This window comes from Lygodium microphyllum, unplaced genomic scaffold (assembly GCF_053477565.2).
Source record: "Lygodium microphyllum isolate KBCC unplaced genomic scaffold, Lygodium_microphyllum_v1.1.10 scaffold_346, whole genome shotgun sequence".
Taxonomy (NCBI): Eukaryota; Viridiplantae; Streptophyta; class Polypodiopsida; order Schizaeales; family Lygodiaceae; genus Lygodium; species Lygodium microphyllum.
This window is the reverse complement of record NW_028229818.1, coordinates 16,973-42,500: the sequence shown is the minus strand read 5'-3', so window position 1 is coordinate 42,500 and position 25,528 is coordinate 16,973. Positions and strand designations below refer to the sequence as shown.

Here is a 25,528-nt window from a genome sequence, read left to right as displayed (position 1 = left end):
TGTCGTCGTCTCTCACCTGAGACATGGTACGCGGTGTCCAATTTCAGATCGGTTCTTTCTGGGATGGCATGTAAGACTGATTACTGTAGCATCGAAGAAGTTTTAGACAAATTCCCTCTGTAATTCCCCACATTGTGAATCACGATAACGTCATGAGCTTCTGGTTAGGCTGGCAGCCCCCTTCCCCCAATGGCGCCTAGCTAGGTATGTGCTGCCTCCTGAGTAGAAGCTCATGATGTTGAATTCTACAGGAAAAACAAGGGAAAAGAGCCGCCTTTTCCCACATGGGAAAATGCCAAATATTTCTTGTGTTTCAATCCACTGCCCAATGTCCATCTCGGAGTTCACTGTAAATTCACGATGAAATGTCAAAACCTTTTGTCTTTCAGATGGCATATTATATTGCTTTTTAGCCTCTGAGGCAATTGCTGATCGTGGATTTCAGTTCTTTTGGGCTGGCATGTTGAGAATGAAACTCACAATTAAATGTGTTTGTTCCACTCCATTGCTCTAATATCATTATCACAGGTACATGGTGAATTTTGAGTTCTTTTGGGATGGCATGCTGTTATGATTTTAGCACCAAACTCACTATCAATGCAGCTGTTCCAGTCCAGTGCCCCAATGCAACTTTTACAAGTTCATGATTGATTCACCATGAAACTCACATTTAATGCATTTGATCCAGTCCATCGCCCTGAGTCATATTCCACAAGTCATGTCTGAATGTTATTCATTGATATTCTCAGTGGTGTTTGAAAACATTGTCTATAGATGCCAACAAACTGGACATGCAAATTTAGACCCTGGTCTGCTTTTTCTCTAATTTCTGAGATGCCATCATGGGTTGCATGGGCACACATGTTTGCATAATTTTTGCAATATGCTTTATAAAACAATAATTCACCGTTTCTTTCAATTCTTTTCATTAATCCAGTTTTTCTGTCAATGCTTTCCAGTGGATTGGTATTCAACAGTTAGCACACAACATCTCTCTCTTCTTTGGACAAGATGCAGATGGTCACAGGCAATGCCCAAGCTGCAAAGGTTCTGGGCTATTGCATCCCTGCACAAGGGTGAATAAAATTTTGGAACAACCATGCTGGTTTTGTGACGGGTACTTTCATGTGTTGCTTACCACCCAATATTGCACATTCACTTTGCATGTTTGTTATTAGTTATTGCTTACTACACTGTACTATTCATCTGAAGTGTTGTTAGCATTCTTAGGGCATAATTGTTGGTGCTGTCCCCTGATTTCATCCCCAATTTCATCTTAAGAATCTATTGTTATCATATGAGCAGCAGATCATTGAATTATAGCCCACTTGTTTTGTGCTAATCTTGTCTTGGTTTTTGCTTTTCTGTTTGCATGGACCAGGAAATTGTTTGTACCATGAATGGGGCGATGTAATCACAAGATCTGCCTGGAGGCTCACTAAAGCTCTTGCTTAAAAGGATTAAAAGCTTAGAATCTATGTACATATTAACTTCTTATTTGACCTTTATACACAGATCTAGTTTGATCAGTCCACAAGGTTTAATTTCATTTCAAAGAGGAATCAAGCCTTTATTTACCATAATTTTGTGAAACAATAAAAGTGACTCAAGAGGCCATTCGTATTGAGGACATGGATGCGCAGAATGTGAGAAATGAGCACAAGGACGAGCGCATGTGGTACAAACATGGAAGCTATAAGAGAGAGGATAAAGGAAAACAAACAAAATGGCAAGGTCTTTGGAAATTCTATAGCTCAAAGATGATACATTTGCTTAGAAAACAAAATCATAGCTCAAAATGTAGCAATGGCTGAGCACTCAAAAAAGCAATCTCTAGCCACACAAGGGTAGCCATACAAATGGAGGAGGTAGGTTGACAATTTTGCCAAGATTTTCATTGGGATCATAAATACCAAAAACAAATAGGGGGTGTTCTTATAGTGTTGATGAGCAACTCATGTTGGTGATTGTCAGAGAAGACCACACATGCAAATTCTAATTAGAGATGTATGTGGGCTCATTGTCATCTTTTAGGAGAAGCAGGATCCAATCTCCAAAGGTGTGGAAACTGGCTTTTAATCCTCAAATTGAAAATGGTGTAAAAGCTGTCATGATGCCCCCCTTAACATGAACAAACTGTATGCCAAGATAATAACGCGGTAGTCCTATATCTTATTCATCATATTTGCAATCTTAAAGCCAAGAATCTGTTGAGTAGAAGCGCTGGTCAATAGCATGTCATCAACATATATAATCAAAACGAGCAAACCTGTCCTGCATTTCTGGATTTAAAGTGTAGACTTTTTGTGACTGTTTTGAAAGTCAATGCTAAGAAGATAGACATGTTGCGAAGCATACCATGCATGGGGTGTTTGCTTTAGACCATAGAGGGTCTTATGCAGCTAGCATACCTTAGTTTCAGCATTGGAATGTCAAAGCTTGGAGGTTGATTGACACGAACCTCCTCAATCAAGTCACCATGAAGAATTGCAATTTTAATCTCAAGCTTGCAATTTTGGAGTAAGTCACTATCTCAACTTGAAAAGAAGATCAAATTCAGTGTGCATGATGGTTATTGAAATCCCAATCTTCTTCTTAAGTTTGTTCGTTAGTTTCAAATCTTGTATGGTTGTGATAAGTATTAAAAAAAAAAAGATTAAGTTTGCAGCTTTACTTTGTTCTAGCTCACACTTGGTGAATGGGGTGATTATGCTGCTGTCAAATTATGGTGGTCCTTTGTTAGCATGATGCAAGGCCAATTTATTGTGTTCATTTCAAAAGAGAGATAAAAATGAAACGGGATTAGCTTGGCAAAGAAAAAATGAGTCACTTGTTGACTAGACAAAGAGATTTTGGGGGCTACTTTTGAAGGTCCACCATTTTAAGAAGATTACCAATTGTGAAAAGCTTAGAAATGTCCAAGGAGGTTTGCATTTTAAACTTCGTACTACTCTTAATCATTATCATTGTTCTAGTCTCAAGAAACTCATTGATGACTCTAAGATATAAAAAATGGAGCATGATAACGATAAATCATTCCAAAAGAATGATAAGAAGAGAGTGGTTGATGATGAGGAGTATTCGATTCCAAAAGGACAAAAACAATAGCAAAAGTAGCCATGAAAAAAGAAGAAGAAGAAGCCCTATACACGCCATGCACATCCAAATGCTCCTCAATTCCTCTCCAATCTATATCCACAAGCCAAATAACTTTTTGAAGAAGAAAAACAATGCTTCATGAAATAATGGGAGTGTTTTAAATGTGTACAAATAGGCCACATAGCAAGGTGATATCCAAACAAATATCAAGGAAAAGTTTTTAACTACAAGTCCAAAAGGTTGTCAATGATGTGGTTATTTATGTCAATGGTATGAAAGATAACATGAATATTGAAAAGCAAGAGTAACTTAAACTCTTGGAAAAGTGTAAATATTGTTTTTTGGAAGATTTTTCTTACGATTTTTTCCAAAAAGGCTAGAAGACCAACATGTTGATATTATTTCAGACAATCCTCCTCCTGATATAGCACCATACATTGTGAACTATCCTAAGTAAGAAAAATTTAGAAAGCAAGTCGAAGACCTATTCAACCGTAGGCTAAAATGACATGTTCAAGATAATTTATTTTATACATGAAAACTTTGTTTTTTTAAAAAAACCATTTATCAAGAGTTCATTTTTTTCAAGTTGTAGATCAATTTTCAAGTATTCATGATGTGACTCTTAATTCTTGCTTGTGAAACACAAAAATAATCATCAAAGAATTTTGATATATTGTTGGTGATCTCTAAAAATGTGTCCCATTATTCAATTGAAGGTAATTGGTGCGTTAGTTTATCTAAAAAGAAACCACCAAGGATTCATAAAGACCAAATGAAGTGCAAAAAGCAGTTTTATGTATATCTTGTGGTATTACCCTAATCTGGTAATAACCACTCGTCTGATCAATGTATTGAAAACCTTCAAGCCTCCTAGACAATCCAAAATGTCATCAATTCTGGGAATAGAAAATCAATTCTTCACAGTGATTTTGTTAAAGGCTTAAAAGGTGGTTGATGATGGGTAGCTCTGGTTGAGATGTCCTCCACGAATAGCGTATAGATAGCAAAGCTCTATCATTTATAATTTGGAAAAGTGAGATTAAGGATGAATGGTGTGATAGAAGGACAATATGTCTATCTATAGAAAGTTTGGATTCTCAACAGTCTAGAGTCTTTTCCCATTTTAATTTTCTCGAATTGCTCTCCATTTTAGAGTTTTTACATTAATAAAGCATACTTTGGGGCTTCTTAAGAGGCTAATTAGTATGTAATGCATATTAATACCCCCTCTTAGGCCCAAAATTGAGCTAGAAAAGCAGGCCAGTCCAAATTTTGTTTGTTTTTGTTTTTACCCCAAGGTGTTCTATCCCAAAGCAACCAAGGCATTGAACAAAGTGTGCACGTTGGTTTCCTAGTGGCCTACCAAGACTATAGAGACGATGGTTATCTTACCAAGGAAGTCTAAGTGGATGTCAATTAATGGATGCCGATGATGAAGGAATGGGGTAAGGGTGGGCGAAGCAAATAAGGTGGGTATGTAGAGAAGCAAAAAAGATGGCTGAAAACAAGCTAGATAAGCAAAGCAAGCAAAGCGAGACTACCTTAGAGAACTGCCATAGGATGTCCACAAATATGGTGGATCCGGATTCGACCACTTAAAAGACAAAAAAGTGATAAATGCGCACATATGCATGTTTACAAGAATTGAATGCCATGCATTGGGTATTACAAGGGAAATGCAAGAATGACATGCTCAAGCAAAGTGCAACGCAAATGGTGCTATTGTATAGTGCCCTTGCAAGGGAATTGTTTACTTGTTCAATGTCCTTTTACAATCACATCATCTTGATGGTGCCAATGAGAATAGAGGAGTACAAAATATCAACCGTTTGAATCAAAGACAGTAAAATCATCCTGTTACCACTAAGAGAAGACAGCCGCCCCCTCTCAAACTAGAAGGGAAAGTTGGAGGGTTGACTCTCTCCCCATGAAGATAAAGAAGTAGAGAGGGTGTACCCAAGCCGATCTTGGGTAGAATATACTACAATATTGGCCGATTGACCGCTTTGGTCAATATGTCTACATAGTTGTCAGATGATAGCACAAACTCCAGGCATATACTACATAGTTCAACTTACTCTCTAGTGAAGTGGGAGTGGACTTTCACATGCCACGTCCATGGTGTGATAATCGGATTGCCTTTAAGGGTAATGGTACTCTAGTTGTAACTAATATGATTGTGAGCTTGAATCTTGACGGCGGACTCTCTCGGCTATAAGGGCTCTGGAGATGAAAATGTCCTCTATGGGGATCATATGACGTGTAGCTCCATTGTCCACAATCTAAGGAATAGTTTAAGTACTTAGCTGTGATGAGTGGACCTCTAGAGTTGCCTCGTTGGGAGGCGCATTGAGAACATGATTGATTGTGGTTGATCGGTGGTAGTGTGAGTTTGACCTCTCCACTATCCCTAATATTAGTTGCCTCCACCCTACCTTCTCGGTTAGGGGTTTCTTGACTAAGGGGTGGGGTTCTAGGACTTGGGTTTTGGCCGTGTGCCTCTAGCCTTTGATTGACACTCATCATCAAAATGGCTAGCCTTTTGATAATATTAACAATACCTATTTCTCTTCGGTACATTCTGCCACCCGGGTTTGAGAGATAATTGGGTGTTTTCTTGGGTCTCACTAGATTGATTTTGAGTGTGAGTGGAATTTTGAAATTTCTTGCCCTTCCCTTGCTATCCCTTCGGACAAGAAGCAACAAAAGCCCCCTCTATAGGAGATGCCCTATGAAATTGATCGAATAGCTGAGCGTAAATAGTCGACACTCAAATTCATAGACTGTGGGCATAGTGGGTTGTGAGATTACCTGCTGTACAAAATTGAAATACTTCCTTGGTAGCTTGTTTAGGGATAATATGACTTGGTTATCAAGGGACTTAGGAGTCCCCATAGTGGAGAATTCAGCAAAGAGTTGCTGATACTCTACTAACTTGACCTTTAGGTCATCCCCAGTTGTGATTTTGAAGTTTTGAAGCTCATGGTCCGAGTTTATGCAATGAGTCCTATTCTGAGACGTATAGTAGTTAGTCAAGTGCTCCCGATGCTCGGACATCCAAAGTGTTGAAGCTGAGAATGAAACTTAGGCAATAAGCCTTGCATCAACTTAACAATAGCAGAGGGGTTCCTAGCCTTCCATGATAAGACAACCTTGTATAGAACAAGTACGGGGTCAAGTTGGGGTTTCAACTCCTGCACAATATCCCATAGGTTTTGGGAGTCAATGACATGTCTCATCAGATTTGACCAAGTAGTATAGTTAGACCCATTAAAACAATTCTTATCATTAGATGCATGCTTGGCTGATGAGGACAAAGAACCATGAGGTGTCTGAGAAGATGGGTATGGGTAGTGCGTGTCAGGTGGTGGAAGCGGAGGAGGTAAAGAAGCAAGAGGAGGAAGAGGGTAGGCAGAAATAGGTTGTGGGTGTCCAATGAGTGTTGATTGATGTGGAGGCATTGGAACACAATGTTTCCATAAGATGCTAGGGAAGGTAGAGACATTGGGACATGCAAGCCTTGTTTGAACGTCGGTTGGGACACTATAGAATGAGCAGGTGGTTCTCTAAGTAAAGCCATAGAGGTGAATTGTGGTACCAAATGCTCCACACTAGATACTGTCCTTGCGGGGGGATAATGAAACTAGCCTTCCTCCTCGGATAGGGTGTTAAATAACCTGATTAAGCACTAATTACAACAAGCATAAAATTCACGTAAACTGAAAACGTATACTTTACCACTTTAATCTTGGATATTGGACACTCTACTGGCCCGAAAATTGACACCCCTTGCGGTATTTTTTTATCTTATATTGCAAATGGAAGGAGTACAACTGAGATCCAAGTGCTTATTGCCATCAAAATTGACTAGCAAGCCTCCAAACCAATTTGTCCCTTGGTTTGCTTGGGGATTGGCCTTCCCCTTGCTCCTTGAAAGACAAATTCAGCCCAAAATCTAATGTTGGCTAGCTGGCCTCTTGAATCTCCCTGAAATTCCTCAATTTCATTTGCTGGAATTCAAGTCCCAGGCTCTCAATTCTGAGCACATATCCCAAGGTGGTTGTCAAAACCCTAATTTTTGTTGTAAATTAGGGTTTACGGCAGAGATTGAGTGAAATCTCTTCCTCTGATGGCTTAAAGTATTGGAAAATGTTGAGATAACTTGAGAGATGGTTGAGAGATGAGAGAGAATGCTGTAGAGAGAAATTTTAGAGTTTCATTGTGAGAAACGTTGAAAAACTACTACTATCTTACTTAAACAACCATGGAAGCTATCACCTATAGCTTAGGACTACCAGAAAGATTGCTGCTCCCTCCTGTATGCTATCATCTGCACTAGAAGGACCTTGGGCTAGTGTCACTTGCTCTTGGAGGGCTCCAAACTGTTGTCACATGCTATAGTGTTGATCCCTAGTGGGTGCAAATCACATCAGCAGCCTCTTCTTGCTCTCTAACAACTTCCTTCTCTCTCACAATAACTAGAATAGACTTCCACCAGCCCCTAAAAACGTTTTTCCCACTTGCATTGGCAAGTTTTGCCAAGTGGCAACCTTCTAATCCCATTTTTCAGCATTATCCAACTTATTCAATTAATTTTCACAATATTAATTCTAAAACCTAGTGCTCAAAGATTTAATTTCACCAACCAAGAATTAAATTTGCTAGGTCAATTTGTCTTCCAAGTCTCCTTGAGCAGTTATTAGCCCTTAAATTGACATTAATTAATTAATTAATACCTAGTCTCTAATGTCACCACTAACATTAGTGGCCAATAAATTGGTCTAGGTCAAAATCTAACATTGGGTATCACCTAGTACCTGCCATACATAACTTATCACAACTTTTGCCTTTGACACCCATTACATCCTCGGGGTCCTTGGCCTGTTACCATGAAATAACTGCCATGTGCATCACAAGTGCTGAATAACCTTGTACATTTGATTAATAACTTAATCAAATGTTATTGCCAAGATTAAAGCATCTTTAAATTTCACGTCCTTGTGACATAGCCTGAAAGCGTATGGGAGGACAAGTCTCCATCACAGATACACCACCTGGATAAGAGAAAGGAGAGGTCCTTAAGACTATGTCTAAGTGTGAGGAATCCCCTAGTGTGTGGAGTGTAATGAGGTGTATTTAATGGAGGTAGAAAGAAATGTGTAGTGGAAGATGAGGAAGGGATGGATGGGAGATTAGATGGATTTGTAATTGGTATGATAATGGAAAGTGAGTTAGGTTTCTTTCTTCCATTAAATGGAAATGATGATTCACCAAAATCAAATTGACCATGAGATGTAAAAGTGGAAGCAAAAGATAGAGAATGAGCACTCACCAATGAATCTTGCATCTTTTGCTTAACTTTTCTTGTGTTCAAATGGAGAAATTTATCTTCTTCAAGGCTTATGAACCAATTCTTGGTTTGTAGAGTTTCTTTATCATGATTATCACCTATATCTTATGGAAAAGAGGAAGTAAATTCAAAAGATTAAGAAGTGTTGTTTTGTATACTCGACATAGAAGTGAATGAAAGTGGAGATGTGCATGGAAGAGATGAAAAAGGCAGAGATGGAGATCAAGGCACCAAATTTAAAGGGGAAAACTTAGATTTACCTTCAATTTGCTATTGAGCCTAATGCATCAAGATAAGATCATACTCGGTTCGTGTAATCTTGTAAGGTGGAGGGACTCCATGGTAGTCCAATTACTCTCCGGCTATGTCGGATCTTTGTGGAGCAAGTTGTATGACCTACTCCAACTCGAATCTTGATATGCTAGGCTTGAGAGCATCATGATGCGGTGAAGATGTGTTTGAAGTCATCTTCCCTTCTGTGGATCTGGCTTCTATGAGGAGCTTTCAAATCAAGACCAAGGCTTCTCAAAGAGTATTGGGCTTTGATACCATGCGAAGAAATGCTCTAAATACAGAAAACCCAAGACAATCATACGACAAAGCACAAATTGAATATAGAACACAGTTAGGGTTAGGGTAACTTAGAGACAATGAATATAATGAATGAAAGAAGTGAATGAATACTAAATATACAATGCTCATGTAGCAAACAAATCATGCTGGGAATGAATATTGAAACTTGAACTCTCGTGTCTCAAAGAGTGAGGTAGAGATATTGAGCTAGAGAGTGTGTCATACTCTTGATAGATCCCGAAATCAAACAACGGCCTTCAAAGGTGTTAGACATCAGCAACGCAACTAGGAAAATCAGATTTGATGCTAGACAAGCGAAGAGAGAGAATATGCAGCAAACGCAGTTATTATTTAGGAGTGAGAAAAGAGCAAATGCGGATTGTACAAGTGCTGGGGACAGCTCAAGATGAGGTGCGGTGTCGCAACGCGTAGGGTTGAAGGTCACCACAGGGGTTTGGCAAGAGAAGAATGTATGGGGGTTCAAGAGCTTTGACTTCGAAGATGGTAGAGATAAGAGAAGGGTTGAAGGTTTCAAGCTAAGTTCTTGAAGATAAGAGACAGCAGGGTGTAGGTAGATTCAAGGAGAGGAGTAGACAGAAGAGAAGGGGTTCGAAGAGATTGAAGATGTAGAAGAATACTCCAAAAAAGAATTAGACAATATAGAAGAATACTAACAGAGATGAAGCTTGTCATTTTCTTTCAGCATTATGAGAAAATATAACTCTAATAGACAAAAACGTGTACAAAATAATACCTTCCTCTATGCTGCTCAGATCGCCAATCTGATGCTTCCAATGGCTCCTAAAGGGGGGTTAAATACCAGGATGCCTGTCCAAAATCCTGCCAGAATCCTGCCAGATCACTCCTTCTTCATCTCCCACTTTCGGAGTGCTGTTCACTGCCTGAAAACAGCGATCGCGCGTTGCGCAATTTCGCTAATCTCTTTTTTTACATAAAATCCTCTCAAATTGGTTAAAAGCTACATACTTTCTTTTACATGTCTTCCTAATCTAGAAGTTATCTATAGTTTTATGGATTTTTACAAGAGATAATATCTAGAATATCAAAAATTGACTAAGAACTTGTCTAAAAAAATCTAATATTTTAAAGTATAGACACTAATACTAATGCTTAAAGTGGCATTGGCTCTCTAAATCTAAAAGGAAGCCACACTCTAGATTTTTTAACACAGTGTGCGCGTAGCGGCACGACAGCGGCAGGCTAGTGGGCGGCTGGAGCTAATGTAACAATTTGCTGACATCACAGGCTATACGACAGCCAAGAGTGATTAACAACGGTCGTGTGACTAATAGCAGCAGAAAGTGTTGGGTATGGAGCTCATTTGTGAAATAAAACTTCTTTGTGAATCAAAAGGAAAGGAAACAAAAAGAATTACAACTCATTTTGGATTAAAATCCGGGCAGTGGACCCCATATAATTATTTAATAAGTGATGGAAAGGTCTTAGTGCATGTATGAGCATGGTCAGTGTCTAATTCCGATCACCTAAGTACGCGCGCGTGTGTGTAGAGAGATGTATGTATATATATGTGTGTGTATATGTATGTATGTAAAACATAAATAAATAAATAAATAAATAAAATTATTGTTTATTAAATATGATTTTTACTTAAAAAAATTTTTGAGTATAAAAATCCCCCCTCGATATTGATGTCAAAGATAGTACGAATAGAAAGAGGGCTGGAAATAGTCACAAACAACAACGAAAGGTTGGATAACAGGCACCTGATGATGGGCAGCTTTGGCTGAGATATTCCCCTTGAACAGGGTGTGGATAGCAAAGCTCTGTCATGTGCAATTTGCAAAAACGAGATTAAGATTGAAATGAGGGCAAAATGCCTATTTATAGAAAGTTTGGGTCTTCAATAGTCTAGAATCTCTCCCTGTTTTAACTCTCTCGAGTTGCTCCCTATTTTAGGATTTTTACATTAATTAAGCATGTTTTGGGGTTGTTTAAGAGGCTAATCAACATGTAATGCATATTTTAGCTCAACGCTGCCTTGCTGCTATACAACATTAGGAGGTTGCCTTTGCCTGGCTACTTGTTACTTGATTGCTGGTCTACAACTAGAGGCGCACTTTCACTGCAAGCTGTTGCCAAGCCACTCTAATATTTGTTGTTGGTCTATAGCTAGAAGCTGCTGCCAAGCCCACACTCACCTGTGTTGAGTTAAAATATGCTTTACAATTGATGAGCATTCTTGAAGAGCCACAAAACAAGCTTAATTAATGAAAAACACAAAATTGATGCATGGTTCGAGAGAGTTTCAGTGGTCTCCCAAAACCCCTAATTCTTTGGGACACCCTTCAACATCTATAAATAGACAAGCTCCCCACCATTTAGTCTCACCCCGTTTTTGCAAGTTTTCACTCCTTTGCTGCTTTGGTCCATCTACCATCACCAGCCCATAGATTGCCTCCTCCTGCCTGCATTCGACTCTCCATCAACTAGGCGACATGTGGCAGCCCCTCATCTTCATTAGGTGTTAGTGTGCAGCCTAGTTGCCTCTACCTCAAGCATCATCCTTGCTATCGCCTCAGTTATTGTGCATTGGCTTTTAGATTTTTATGGTCAAGGCAATAAGACCCATTCATTGTGCACTAAGTCCTCTCGAGCACACGGAGGATTGTTAGGCACCTTGATCTCCTTGTAATTGCTGCAATGAGCTATGGAGGTTGCTTCTTCTTTTTCTAGGGTTTTAGGAATGCCACCTTGACAACCCGTGGTTCTATAGTCCACTTTATTGAGAGAGAATGATTATTGGCTATCGTCCCCTTGGTAGTCCGCTCCTTTAAGAGACAATGGCTATTCGACTCCTTTCATTACTTTAGCTCCACAGTCCACTCCATTGAGAGACACTGACTATTGCCCACCCTTGGTTTCGTTTGAGCCTCACCTTTCCCCACCCTTGACTACTCATGTTTGAGAGATTACCTTTGGGAGTTCTTGGATATCTTCAACACCCCAAATACCTTCTTTGGCACAACCAGCGGTACTTTCTTTGTCTTCAGATGTTTTGGAGTTTGTGATCCATGAGTTTTTAGATTCTCTCTCTCGCATCAGGGGATTCAAAGGGGATGTACTCTTTTTGTCCTCAAAGGGGGCTTCTTCCTTTGGCTTTAGAGTCCCCCCCCCCCCCCCCCCCCCAACCTCATCATGAAGTTCTTCATCCACCATTTGCTCGCTCTTTGGGGATGGCTGTCTTTGAGCAGTCATTTCCCCTATTGTACCCTAGATCTTTAGGTACCACTTAGCTCGCGGCCTTGGAGGTTTAGCCGCGACTTGGTGACAAGGCCTTCAAATTCCTTCCAGCATGGAGTTACGGAGCTATTGGCTTCTCTCTCGAGGTGGAGTCAAGTTCTACATTTCATCTCGTCTATTGTTCCTTACTATAGGTCACCTTTCAGGTGGAAATCTTGGATGTCCGAGATCCTCTACATCTTCTTCGTATCTCTCTTTGCTCCTCTTTCTTCATCCCTTTTTGGGCCTGAGAGGGAGTGTTGAGAAATCACTTGTTCAGTTTACACACTTCATTTAGGGTTTCACATTGTGACAATTCTAAAAAGGGTTGGTGTTTATATTTTAGTTACTTTTTCAGTGGACGCCCACACAGTGGTACGCCACCCTAGATAGGTTATGCCTATAAATAGGCCATCACTTCATTCATTCCACACACCACTTTAGTCATTCTTCACCTCTCTTCTTCCATCACGCTGACACTTTTCCCTCTCCACTTCACTATTGCCCATATCCCTACTAGAGAACATTGCAGCTCGTGGCCACCCTTCCTCTTCTCCTTCAAGCATCTTGTTTCCTTGTCATCAGGTTTGCGTTTGGAGGTCTTTCGCAATTGGCGACCTTCTTCCCTTGTTGGCGACATCTCTTTCACCCATCAGGCGTCATCTATGTCATTGCATTTGTTGCATCTGGAGGCTCTTCACTAGCTGGCATCAGCTCCCATCAACCTAGTGACTTGTGACGTGCGTTTTGCATCTGGAGGCCTTTCCTTTGCTAGGCCTCAGCTCCAGCACCTGGCACTAGCATGTTGCATTTGGTGACTACCTCCTCACCCTTGGCTTCAGTCTAACACACCCTAGGTATTTGCATTTTGCAGCCTGGGAACTTCCTCTACATTTGGCGTCATTATACTCTACCTAGCATGAGTATTTGGGCTGCCTTCCCAGCGTTTGACAGCTCCAACACATTCTAGGATTTGGATTTGCTTCCTAGGCCACTCTCTGGCATTCGAGGACTGCGCTTCGCTCCCTTGATAGCTGGTGATCACCTTCCTCGTCTCCAACGGCGTCAGAGGACTATAGTTTGCTCCCTCGACAGCTTTCCTTCACCTTCCAGCGATTACTTCGATAGCCCACTGTCTACGAGAGGATTGTGGTTCGCTCCCTTCACTGTGTAGAATCCCCACAGGTGTTGCCGATTGAGTCAGATAGGACAATGCAGTTATCTTCCGAGCTTCGGCTTCAATGTATCAACTTTTCTCCTCATAGCATGATTCAGTGCATCATCTCCGTGCTTTTTTGTGTTTTTTGAGTTTCTCTTCTCTCTCAGTGTTTGCCGTACACATTGTGTTTTCTAGCAAACCTTGCCGTCTCTCCGGTCTCTTAGCCATTTTTTGACATGGTCTCTTAGTCATTTTTAATAGGGGACAGCAAGGAGACATCTTCTAGGGGATGGCAACAACATTGCTGATCAGGTGACAACATTTTGGAGGTGGCTGGTAGTAGGTATGAAAGGGAAGTGGAACCCTAGGAGGAAGAAGCTTGGCGGTGAGAGCTATGGCGGATGGAGAGTAAGAGCCATGAGAGAGAGAGACTCAAAGTGGGAACTCCAACCAACCACAATGTGTGGCTGGGCCTTTTTTTTATTCAAACTGTCACTAAAAGAATAAAGAATAAGTGACTGTGACGGGCGCCCACCACCTGTAGTGTGTAGTGGTGGGTACTGTCAGTGTAGTAATACACAGGCGGCTAGGCAGAGGCGCCTTTACCCCCAACAACCTCCCACTTAAAGGCGAATCTGCCCCAGTGAGAGAAAAAAGAAAAGATAGTACAACATGTACACATGTACAACAGGATGAGGAAAAAGATGTCATCTCATCCAATGCCCATCAATCTCCTGAGAAAGACAAAGCGCTCTGTAGTGAGGCTCTTCGTGAGCAAGTCTGCAGGATTCTGCTCAATCGGAATCTTGACAAGGTCAACAAACCTGTCCTCAACGACCTTGCGAATGAAGTGATATCTCACCTCAATATGTTTCGTCTTCGCATGGAAGACCGGATTCTTGGCCAACTGAATGGCACTCATAGAATCCGAATGCAGTGTAGGCATAGCATCTGTGATACGAAGGTCGGCAATCAAACGGCCTAACCAGATAGCCTCTTTGCAAGCCTCTGTGGTTGCAATATACTCGGTCTTTGTAGTAGAAAGGGCCGTACACTTTTGTGCCCTAGACATCCAAGAGATAGCCTCTTCAGCATAAGTGAACACATAGCCAGAAGTGGACTTCCTACTATCTGCATGTCCTGCATAATCAGAGTCAGTGTACCCCACGACTCCTGTATCCTAGCTGCCATAGCAAAGACACATATCTGCTGTGCCCTTCAGGCACCTCATGATACCCTTCACGACATCCCAATGTTTCTTGTCAGGTGTAGCCATATAACGTGCCACAACCCCAATTGCAAAAGCAATATTTGGACAGGTGGCTATCATAGCATACATAAGATTGCCCACGGCTGATGCATAGGGAATCTTGGCCATCTCGGCCCTCTGCTCATTTGTCTGTGGACAATCGGCCTGTGAAACCTTCACATGAGAAGGTAATGGAGAGTCAATAGGCTTAACATCCTGCATGCGGAAGCGCTCAAGGACTTTATGAATGTACTTCCTGTGCGACAGATAGAGTAGTCCCTGAGATCTATCGTGCGTAATGCGCATACCAAGTATATGAGAGGCCTGTCCTAGATCTTTCATCTCAAAGCTTTTCTTGAGCTGAGCCTTAAGAGCATCTAGCTCCTCATGAGCTGTCCCTGCTAAAATCATATCATCCACATAGAGTACCAAAATTAGTAAAGAACCATCACGGGCTTGCTTCGTGTACAAGCACAGATCCATAGCACTGCGGCTGTAGCCCTGTGACTGCATGAATGCATCAAACTTATGGTACCATTCCCTAGGTGCCTGCTTCAAGTCATATAGACTCTTTTTTAGCTTGCACACTAGGTGTTCCTTGCCAGGGTCTGCAAAGCCCTTAGGTTGCTCCATGTAAATCTCATCATGCAAGTCTCCATGTAAAAAAGCCGTCTTGACATCCATCTGGTACAAGTCCAGGTCAAGCTGTGCAACCAAGGCCAAGACTAAGTATAGGGTGGTCATTTTGACCACAGGAGAAAAGACTTCATCAAAGTCAACACCATGCTCCTGCTTAAAACCCTTAGCAACTAGTCGAGCCTTGTATGCGAGATTGGGGTGTCCAGGGGTGCTTTTCAGCTTCTACACCCACTTACATGGTAAAGTCTTCTTACCCTGCGGCAAGGAAACCAAATCCTGAGTCCGATTCTTATGCAATGAGTCAAGCTCAGACTGCATAGTCCTCTCCCAAGAGTGACAATCATCCCTATGCATAGCCTCATCATAAGTAAGAGGCTCTCCTGCATCTGTAACTAGCACATAATCCATAAAGGGCGCAAAATGGTCAGGATGTCGTCTATCTCTAGTAGAACGCCTCAACCCAGGCTCTGCTACTTGATCGACATCCTATCTAACATCAGCATGTCTAGCATCTAGGCCATGGACATCAGGTGATGTTGTACGTTGTCTAGCTGGCAATGGAGCGGGCTGAACGGGAGCAGGTGGCTCCTCTTAAAAGATAATTATGCGTACCTCAACCACTTTCTTAGGTTGCATATGCATTTTGTCCTCATGAAAGATGACATCATGGCTGTGGATCACTTTCCGCGTCTGTGGATCCCATAGACAGTAGCCCATCTCTCCTGCATCTCCATAGCCAATGAAAATGCATTTGACACTTTTAGGATCCAGCTTATTGCGTTTGTCCTTGGGTACATGGCAGAATGCCTCACATCCAAAGACACGTAAATGATCATAAAAGGGGGAACTTGCTTGCCCATACCTTCTCTGCAGCCTGAAAGTCAATGCCAGTGCTAGGCAACCTGTTAATGAGATGCATTGTAGTAATAACTACTTGAGCCCAAAAGTGCTGCGGTAAGCTAGCTTGGCTAAGCATGCTACGGACCCTTTCCTGAATGGTCTATTCATGCGTTTAGCCATACCATTCTGGGGAGGGGTGTAAGGGGTGGTCAACTGACGCTTAATACCCCGCTCGTCACAAAATTGCTCAAAAGCACGTGATACATACTCACCCCCATTATCTGACCTTAGGTATTTCAGCCTATTCCTAGGCCAGTTCTCTGCTAATGCAAGCCAATGCTGAAATGTGTCTAAGACATCGGATTTTCTCTTGATGGGATAAGCCCAAACTTTACGTGAGTAATCATCTATGAAAGTAACAAAGTACTTTGCCCCACCAAGTGACTGACAGGGCATGGGCCCACATACATCTGAGTGCACAAGAGCCAAGGGCTCACCCATGCGTTTCTTACCGGACTTTTTATGCATATTTCTAGTCTGCCTGCTATACAAACAATGATCACAAGAATCAAAATGCGAAGAGTCAAAAGGCGGAAGATACTGCAAAGCACGGAGCATTTTCATTCCTTTAAGAGATATATTCCCCAAACGAGCATGCCAAAGGGATACATGGGGAATAGAACCCATAGACAAAACATGATCCAATGTAGCTCCAGATACAAGTAAGGGATAGAGGCTGCCAGACTTGGCACCTCTTGCAAGCACAAGCCTACCACGAGTAATCTTCCATGTAGAGTCTCCAAAAGATACAAAATACCCTATACCATTAAGCTATCCAGCTGACATAAGACTGCGAGTCAACGCAGGTATATAGCGTATATCATGCAAAACAAAAGAACTGCCAGAAGGAATTGCAGCCTAACATCTCCAATGCCCACAATGTCAAGAGACCTGTCATCACCAAGACGCACAGAACCAAACATGGTACGATAGGTATGAAACCAATCTCTACAGGGTGTCACATGAAAGGACACACCCGAATCTAAGAGCCAGTAGTGTGCATACATAGAATGTATCTCAGAAGTTTGTAAGGCATCGCATGAAGAAGTTGCAAGTATGTAATCATTATCTGAATCAGTGGCCTGCGTAACATTAACCTCTTTTATCTTCACACAGGACTTTGCAGGTACAATACTGCGCTCAGAAGACTTTTCCTGCACTTTTTCTTTTCCCTTTTCCTTGCGCTTATCATTGCGCATTTTATGACACTGCGGCCTAATATGTCCTGCTTTCCCACAATAATGACAAGTAAGATCAGACTTTCGTCCATGGGACTTACTACGACCACGCGACTTGGACTTGGACTTCTGAGAGTCCCTGTCCTTATGATCATTATCATGCCTGCCATGTCTGCCACCTCTAATGGTCAATGTATGTGAAGAGCGGAAAGCATCATTGTTAACCTTGTTGATTTCCTCAGTCAATAAAGCACTCTCAACATCTTTGATTTTCAACCCATCAAGCTCGTTCGTGCATATGGCAGTACGGAAGACATCCCATGATTCAGGCAATGTGCCAAGTAGAAACAACGGGTGCAAGTTGTCTTTGAACTCAATACCCTGTGACAACAGACTCTTCATGATAGCATGAAACTGACTGAAATGAGATGAAAGGGAGGTCCCCTCCTTCATGCGAAGGTCCATTAACTGCTTCAGCTAATACATCTGTGACGCAAGACTCTGTTACGCATAGAGCTCCTGAATCTTCTCCCATAAATCCCATGCACTCTGATTCTCATCTTCAACAACATTATGATGGACCTCTTTTGAGAGTGACAAAATAATGGCAGACTTGCATAGCTCATCAACTTCCATCCAAACTTCATCATCCATATCCTCAAGTTTAACATCCTTGAAACGCAAGGGTTTAATTTGCAACTTCTGCACCAAAACGTGCCGTATTTGGGACTTTCAATATCCATAGTTGGTACCATCCAAGTTGGCAATGCTAAAGAGAGATGTGTCTTTGAGATGACTAGCCATACTGTCCCAAATCAAAGCAAAAAGGCAAAATTGCAGGTTGCTGTAATTAGCAGAAAATGCACTAAAATCATTGCTAAAACTGGCTTAAAGGGTGGATTTCACCAAGAGAAGCACGTGTCCACCAAATATGACCAAGATAACCTCAAATAGTAAGCATTACCCTCATAGAAGTGCTCAAAATCTGTAGATTTTAGCTTGCTGTAATAAATGACGGCAGTATGTAAACTGTCCCAAAATGAAGCAATCACTGATACATATGTCACTGCAACTGCCAGGTAGCAAGATACATCCAACAGTGAGTGTCCAGGGGCAAGAAGGTACCAAGAATTGTCAAACCAATCACCTGTCAGGCAAGAGACATCTCATAGGTCTAGAAGTCATGCATGTAATGGGTCTCGGATTAAGAGAAGAGACAAAGCACAAGCATAACTGATAGAGCAAGAAGCTCAATACATAACCATCCAAGATGTATACAAAATTGACAAACCTGTGACAGAGATAGGTGCTTGCCCCAATAGGCGTATCAAATCGGCCCACTACAAATGAACTGCAGACATAAAGCTCTCAAGAGAGCAAATGCATGTAACTGTCCCATAAGCTCAAGCTCAAGTGTAAGTAAAACTGTGTGTACATCCGAATATGCCAAGAGGCTCCCATTGGAAGTAAAGTCAGATGCAAAGAGAGCAAACAACGCTCTAATACATCGAATACATAGCATCAGACATGCCAAATCCCAGCAGGGTATATTTGGAGCATAAATCCCAAGCTATCTCAGACCCGTAAAGCATAAGCCTGAAAGCATTCAAAGAGCATTTAATTGACAACCAAATGTAATGCCGAGTAGATCCAAAATGCTCAAATACATCTGAAGACGAAGCTCCAAGTAACTGTCAAGCATGGGCAAACCAAGTGGCATCCATATCTGACCAAACCATAAATGCAAGAAGCCTAAATGTCAAGCAATGACAATAGGCATAGACCGGTCCAAAGCATGCCAACTGAAGCCAATTGCCAGTGAAGAACGATCAAGTCGGAGCCTAATCCAAGCTTAAAAGCATCCCGGAACCAAGAAGAAGCATTTGATAACCTCCAAATACATCGGTATGATCATTCAAAACCTCCAGTAAGCATCCCGTATCCATGAACCAATGTATACACCAAGTAAATGAGCTTCAGCCCATTGTATTATAGCAAGCAATTTACTGTTAAATGAAGCTCAAACGGTGCTCAAATCTGCTCCAAATCAGTCCCAAAGCATAGACATAGCATCCTATAACATCCGGGCACCATTGGGCATCAATAGGCATCAAACGGGCAATGCCAAGAAGCATCAAATAGTAAATGTCAAGTGCTGCCCTATTTTGACAGTCGTGGGACTGTGTATACAGCAAGGATTGAAGGGGGGAAGCACTCGAATTGATCACCGAGAGCCAAGTACTAATGCCGGGGAGTCTAACAATGATCGGGAAGGTTGCCAAGAGTGCCGGAAAGCTGAGGAAGAGCAGGGAAATGCCAGGAGCAGGTCAGCCTAGTCCCCTAAAAATGCGCCGAAATTTTCTCTGGCTGTTCTTGGGGGATGGGGGGTCTTTAACAGGTCTCGGGGGCACTTGGCAATGTTGAGGGGGCTCCAATGCAGCCTGGGAAGAAGCCAATAAAGGTCCGGAAGCTCGGGGAGGAGGCGGGAGATCAAAACATATGTGCAAATGAAGGTGCTATGGCTGCCATTGAAGCTCGGGTTGAAGCTCTTCAAATCCGGACTGAAGAGAATGCCGGGCAAGCTCCAATGCCTTTGCTCTGATACCAATTGAAAGGGAAGTGGAACCCCAGGAGGAAGAAGCTTGGCGGTGAGAGCTATGGCGGATGGAGAGCAAGAGCCATGAGAGAGAGAGACTTAAAGTGGGAACTCCAACCAACCACAATGTGTGGTTGGGCCTTCCTTTATTCAAACTGTCTCTAAAAAAATAAAGAATAAGTGACTCTGACGGGCGCCTGCTACCTGCAGTGTGTAGTGGTAGGTACTGTCAGTGTAGTAATACACGGGCTGCTAGGCGGAGGCGCCTTTACTCCCAACAAGGTAACTGCCTTAAATGCAGGTTGGAGCAGGCAACAGCCTGATTTTAGGGTTTTCTCTTGAAGAAAATCAGGTCTCTCTCTCATCTTGACTTTCTCTCACCTTTTCCAACCCATTATCAAGAGATCTCAGCATTTCCCAGCCATTCTCAGAAGAACTCAGCCATATTTGGTGGATTACAAAGGGATTTTTGCTGTAAACCCTAAATTTCTGCAGAAATTAGGGTTTAGCAGCCACCTCCGGACCTGTGCCATCAGAACAAGGTATCGTACACTAAAATCAACACTTGAAATTTGTGAATTGTCAAGGATTTCAGATGCCTAGCCATTCATTGTAAATTTGAGGAGCATTTGGCCAATTGGGGTCCATTTGGCCCAAATTGCTTGCTGATCGTTTGTACAACAAGGGGCTTGTGGATCAACAAAGGAGATTGTGGAACCTCAACTTGTACTCAATCTATTAGCAATTGAAGTTAAATAAATACCAAAAGGGATGCCAATTTTGGGGCCAACCGGGTGTCTATTGTTCGAGATTGATAGTGATGTGTGTATTTCAGTTTATGCTCATTTATTAATTGCTGTAATTAAGTGCTTGATCAAGTTATACCACCCTATCCGAGTAGGAAGGTTGGTTTCACCACATCATAAACAAAAAGTGCTTGTACAATGTGTGTGTGAATTTATATATGTATGTATGTATGTCCAATGTGGTTGCACATGACTACTCTCATTTTCTAAGATTTTATATATGTATGTATGTATGTCCAATGTGGTTGCACATGACTACTCTCATTCTCTAAGATTTTATATTAGTAAGATGTGGTTGCGCATGACTTGTTTCCTCATTTTTCAAATTTTTTCTATGCATGAAGTAGTCTTGCAGAGACGATTGCAATCTGTTAATCTTCATATAATATTTCAAAAAGTATGCATTACTAAGAACACCAAAGTCATTTAACTGACCAGCTTTCGTCCAGAATGCGATTACCATTTTTTTTTGTTGTCATGCCAATAGTGTCTATTTCCCATTGAATTTACTAATATCCTCTGCTAGATGTATTGCTCATATTGTAAGCGTTGCACACAGTAGCCTCTAGAAACCCCAAAGCACTGCCTCTGGTCATGTGAGGAGGCGCAACTCGTGTGGAGAGGAGCATGCCGCATCCTTCGCCGTATAGCACCCAGCCTTGGATGTATCTCATGGTGAGCTTTCTGTTGGTAGGCAGTCAGCCAGGGCTACCACCTTTTGTATGAGGCTAGGATGCAGGACACGATATTCATTATCGAGGTAGGGTCGTGTGGAGTGGTTAGTTTGGAGGCTCTACCCATCCGCCAGGTACTGGAGCCCATAGCCGCAGAACGCTCGGAGGTATGGGAGATCATAGGAAGTCTTACTGGATGGCATATCTGGAAGGCACGGTGTCAAGAGGCTTTTGGCGAAGAGAGATTTTCAGCACATGCGACCTTAGCAAAGCTTTGGACCTCCATCATCCACTCCCTCCGCGGCTGATGGGATTAGGTGCAGGGCAAGTCCAGGGCTTGTCAGGAGCTCCAAGGTCACTTCAAGCGCACTTGGGGCAGCTAGGGTCTATTCTTTCGTGATGCAGGCAAGTAGCCCCAGTTGGCGATATAATTGCGCCCCCCCCCCCCCCCCCCCCCCCCCCCACCCATGGCTTCTTGCCCCCATCCCCCCCAGACCGCCTTGAGAGGCTTGTATACATGATGTATTGGCGACTTTGCATCAGCTCCAGCTAGTCTGTTGAGCATGAGTGCTCTGTTGTAATCAGTTTTTTGAGTAATATAATCAGCCACATTAAAAAAAAAAGATGTATTGCTCATACAAAATGACACTCTTCTTTATCCTGTTCACTTTTTGTTTCTTCAACATTTTTGACCCAGCTGACAATGCAACATTGCTTTTCTCAGGATTGGTGCAGTGCCTATCATTGGGATGAATGGCTTCATCCTTGCCAGGTCAACTTCGCTTATCCAAGTGAGTGACTACTCTGCACAGCCTTACATATCATCGTCGCTCAATGACCAACCTGGCGTGATCCCACAAAGATGCTGCTTTACAACTTTTAAGCCTTCAGGGGAACTGTCTGATGTCATTCACAATTTCAACAAGCTACCAACATGGCGTGGTGTCAAAAATGCGAATTTCCAGCCTGGACCATGGCCATTGAGACCTGATTCACATAGAAAGCACCTTGAGATAGGTGCTGATTCTTTAGCATCTAGTCAGAGTTTGCAGCTACAATCAAGCTCTCCTAACACAGGCCATGCCTCCAGATATACAGGTGCACCATTAAATGTATCTGCCTTGAGTTCCCAAGTTCACAATGTGCGACCTAATGCCAATCCAAGGGGAGTGGAAAAGCAAGCAGAAGCAAGGCGATTGGGCCTTACATTTTTATGGAATGTTATACTGCAGTTCAATCTTTTGAAGCACGATGATAGGATTAAGGCCAAAAAACATGATCAGTGGCCTGTCTTCAAATTCACTGGTGTTCTGGCTGGCCCTAGCCCCAGTATTTCTTTCGGTCATGGCATAAGATGTCAATTGTCTTCTACAAAAGGAAGAAGCTTCCTTTCAAAAGCATCAAAAGAACCTGTTGAAAGATTAGGATTGATCATGAGAAAATCAGTCTTTAATAGGAATGAGCAATCTCATCTACCACATGATTCTGCATCAGGTAATCTCTTAATTGGTCATCATGTGATGTGGATCCTTAGCTCGTATGAGTGCTGATGGCTTCAGAACTATGCAGATTATTTTCGTCCATTGATCAGTGCAAAATTGCCAGAGGTATCAGGCAACTCACAGGAATCATCAGTTGACATATGGTACACTCTGCCATTTATGGTTTTGGCAAGAACAGTGGGTATTGTTATTTTTTATCAGTCCCAGCTTAGTCCATTTTGCAGTTGTGGGCCTCAATCCGTTGCACCAAGAAAGCTGTGAGAATATGCAGGTAGGTGACAATTTTAGCACACTTTTCTCAAGCACATGGTGCAAAATGCTTAGATGAAGTATATTTGTCACATCTTAGCACTGGGAGAGTTTCTCTTTGGTTTTGAATTTTTTAATTGTAAGAACATGTAGACAAGATAAAGTTGCTGTCTAAGGCCTAAGTTCTTGTTGTATAGGACACCACATGTAAGCTGAATTTCCAATCCACAATGCAGTCTAATGCATCTAGCATTGTGAGAACTGTCAGTAACCATTTAGCAATACTATAACTTAGTTACACGGCTTTAAAACTGGGAGAGTTTCTCTTTGGTTTTGAATTTTCTGATTGTAAGAACATGTAGACAATATAAAGTTGCTGTCTAAGGCCTAAGTTTTGTTGTATAGGACACCTCATGTAAGCTGAATTTCCAATCCACAATGCAGTCTAATGCATGAAGCATTGTGAGAAGTGTCAGTAACCATTTAGCGATATTATAACTCAGCTACACAGCTTTAAATAAGCTATAATGGTTGGATGTGGTCAAAAGAGTTGGGACTTTGAGTAGCTGGGCTTTTTTCTAGCAGTTTCTAGGCTTGCACAGGCATGTGAGTATGTTAATTACTTTAATTTGTGTGGTAAGACCTCTATAACTATGTCTCTTTCAATAATGCTTAAATTAGTACACAACATTGTGAGCAATATGCAGAGTAATACACAGATCACATATACTGCCTGTCGTGCTTGGAGTACATGGAGTGCCACAAGCAGTTGTAGAGTGCTTGCAAGGGTTACATGGTTGAAGCAGCACTAGAAGGCGTGGCGGGCAGGACCTAGGTTCTATGAAGGGACTAGAGATGCAACTGAAGTGGTCAAATGGGGGTGCTTGAAGCCACCACTTTCTTGGGCCACATCCCTATTCTCTTTTGTGATGCACCCATGTTGGCCTTGGAGTTCTGCACTTGCAGGATTCCTGGCTTCACTTACGTGAGTGAGAAGGTGAGACTAGAGTGCAGGGGCTTGGCATAGAGACCTTATATTCTTTGCCAAGTTGGTTATTTTACTTCAGGTATATTTGTGCCTCAGCCACTTCTGTTACTTTTCTCAGTTTTCAGTTTTATGATCTAGCTCTCCAACTTCCAAATTCAGTACAGTAAAGGAGCATTAGCCAGCTTCCTTCCACTCTCTATCCTTTTTCTCATGTGTGGATATTCAGCATGCGCTCTTTTGAGGCTCTCTGCAGATTGGAGGTCCCTGCCAGGTGGGCTGTTGATTGCATTTGTGTATCAGAGTGGTCTTCAGCATCAAACCTACTCGGTGTTTCACACTTATGTGCAAGATGGAAAGCAGTGTGCTGCCAGACATGGAAGGAAAACCATTCTCTCTTTAGATTTTGGATCGTTTTCTGCCTCAGATCCGCGCTCCAGATTCCATACAGTAGATTTGAGCATCAGCCCTTTTGTTCCACATTCTTGATCTCTCTCCATGTGTTTGTGAGTGCTCAGCATGCACTCACTGGAGGCCCCTCTGGATGGAGATCCCTGCCACATGGGCAGTAGATAAGGATATGGTATAAAACCAGGTTTCAGCATTAAACTTGCTTCAATTTTGTGTTTCCACCAGTTGTTTTTAGCAACACTCTGTTAGTAGTCACGTGATTTCCTCTCTCTTCATGTGCATCTGCTGGTTGTGAAGCTCAATCTAAGTCACATGAGGACATTTGGAGCTTTGGCACTGGTCATGTCTGTCAGTCTACTCTTCTCAGCTGTATACATCCCTGGCACATTAGATGGAGGTTGTCTTGGGCTGTTCTAGCCATTCAGATCTGTCCATTGGTGTTCCAGACCTGCTCACTTGCTGTGCATGTGACACCTGGCATTTATTGGGCTTTGCCCCCCATTTTCTTAGGCAGGTCGGCCATCTATATCTGGCAGTTGGACATAATTGGCTGCAGGCCGCTGGCTGCAGGCCGGCCAGTTTGGCAGTTTCTTGTCATCATTCTCCTTGTTGTGGTGATCTCCACTCCTGTTGCAGTCATCTCTTGTTAAGCTAAAGAAGGTGCATAACACATTAGCCTAACTTCTTGGCACTGTGTTTTGCCGACTGTACCCCTTGTCAGCTTGCTGGTCATTGTCTACTACCTATTTGACAGCTGCATTGACTTCTGTAGCTATTGACAACCAAATCCCAGCTGCTGCTTTGCTCTGCCAGCCATGTGGACAGCTGCATTTGCAGGCGTGATAAGTTGCTTGCTGCTGGACAGCTCTTGGAGGACAGACACTCACTTGGTTG

The 25,528-nt window shown here is 42.2% G+C and overlaps 1 protein-coding gene across 1 annotated transcript in view; it reads left to right on the top strand.

Annotated features, from left to right (window-relative positions):
- LOC148008123 (uncharacterized) overlaps positions 1 to 23,563 on the top strand; it is a gene marked incomplete at its 5' end in the record, with an annotated part of 23,748 nt that extends 185 nt beyond the window's left edge. Inside the window, 4 exons of the mRNA XM_087674471.1 lie at positions 1 to 70; positions 960 to 1,117; positions 22,212 to 22,981; positions 23,057 to 23,563. The exon at positions 1 to 70 is cut by the window's left edge and continues 185 nt beyond it. Coding sequence (XP_087530597.1) covers positions 1 to 70; positions 960 to 1,117; positions 22,212 to 22,981; positions 23,057 to 23,250 — 1,192 coding nt within the window. The remainder of the gene's footprint in view (positions 71 to 959; positions 1,118 to 22,211; positions 22,982 to 23,056) is intronic.
- Between the last annotated feature and the right edge of the window lie 1,965 nt (positions 23,564 to 25,528).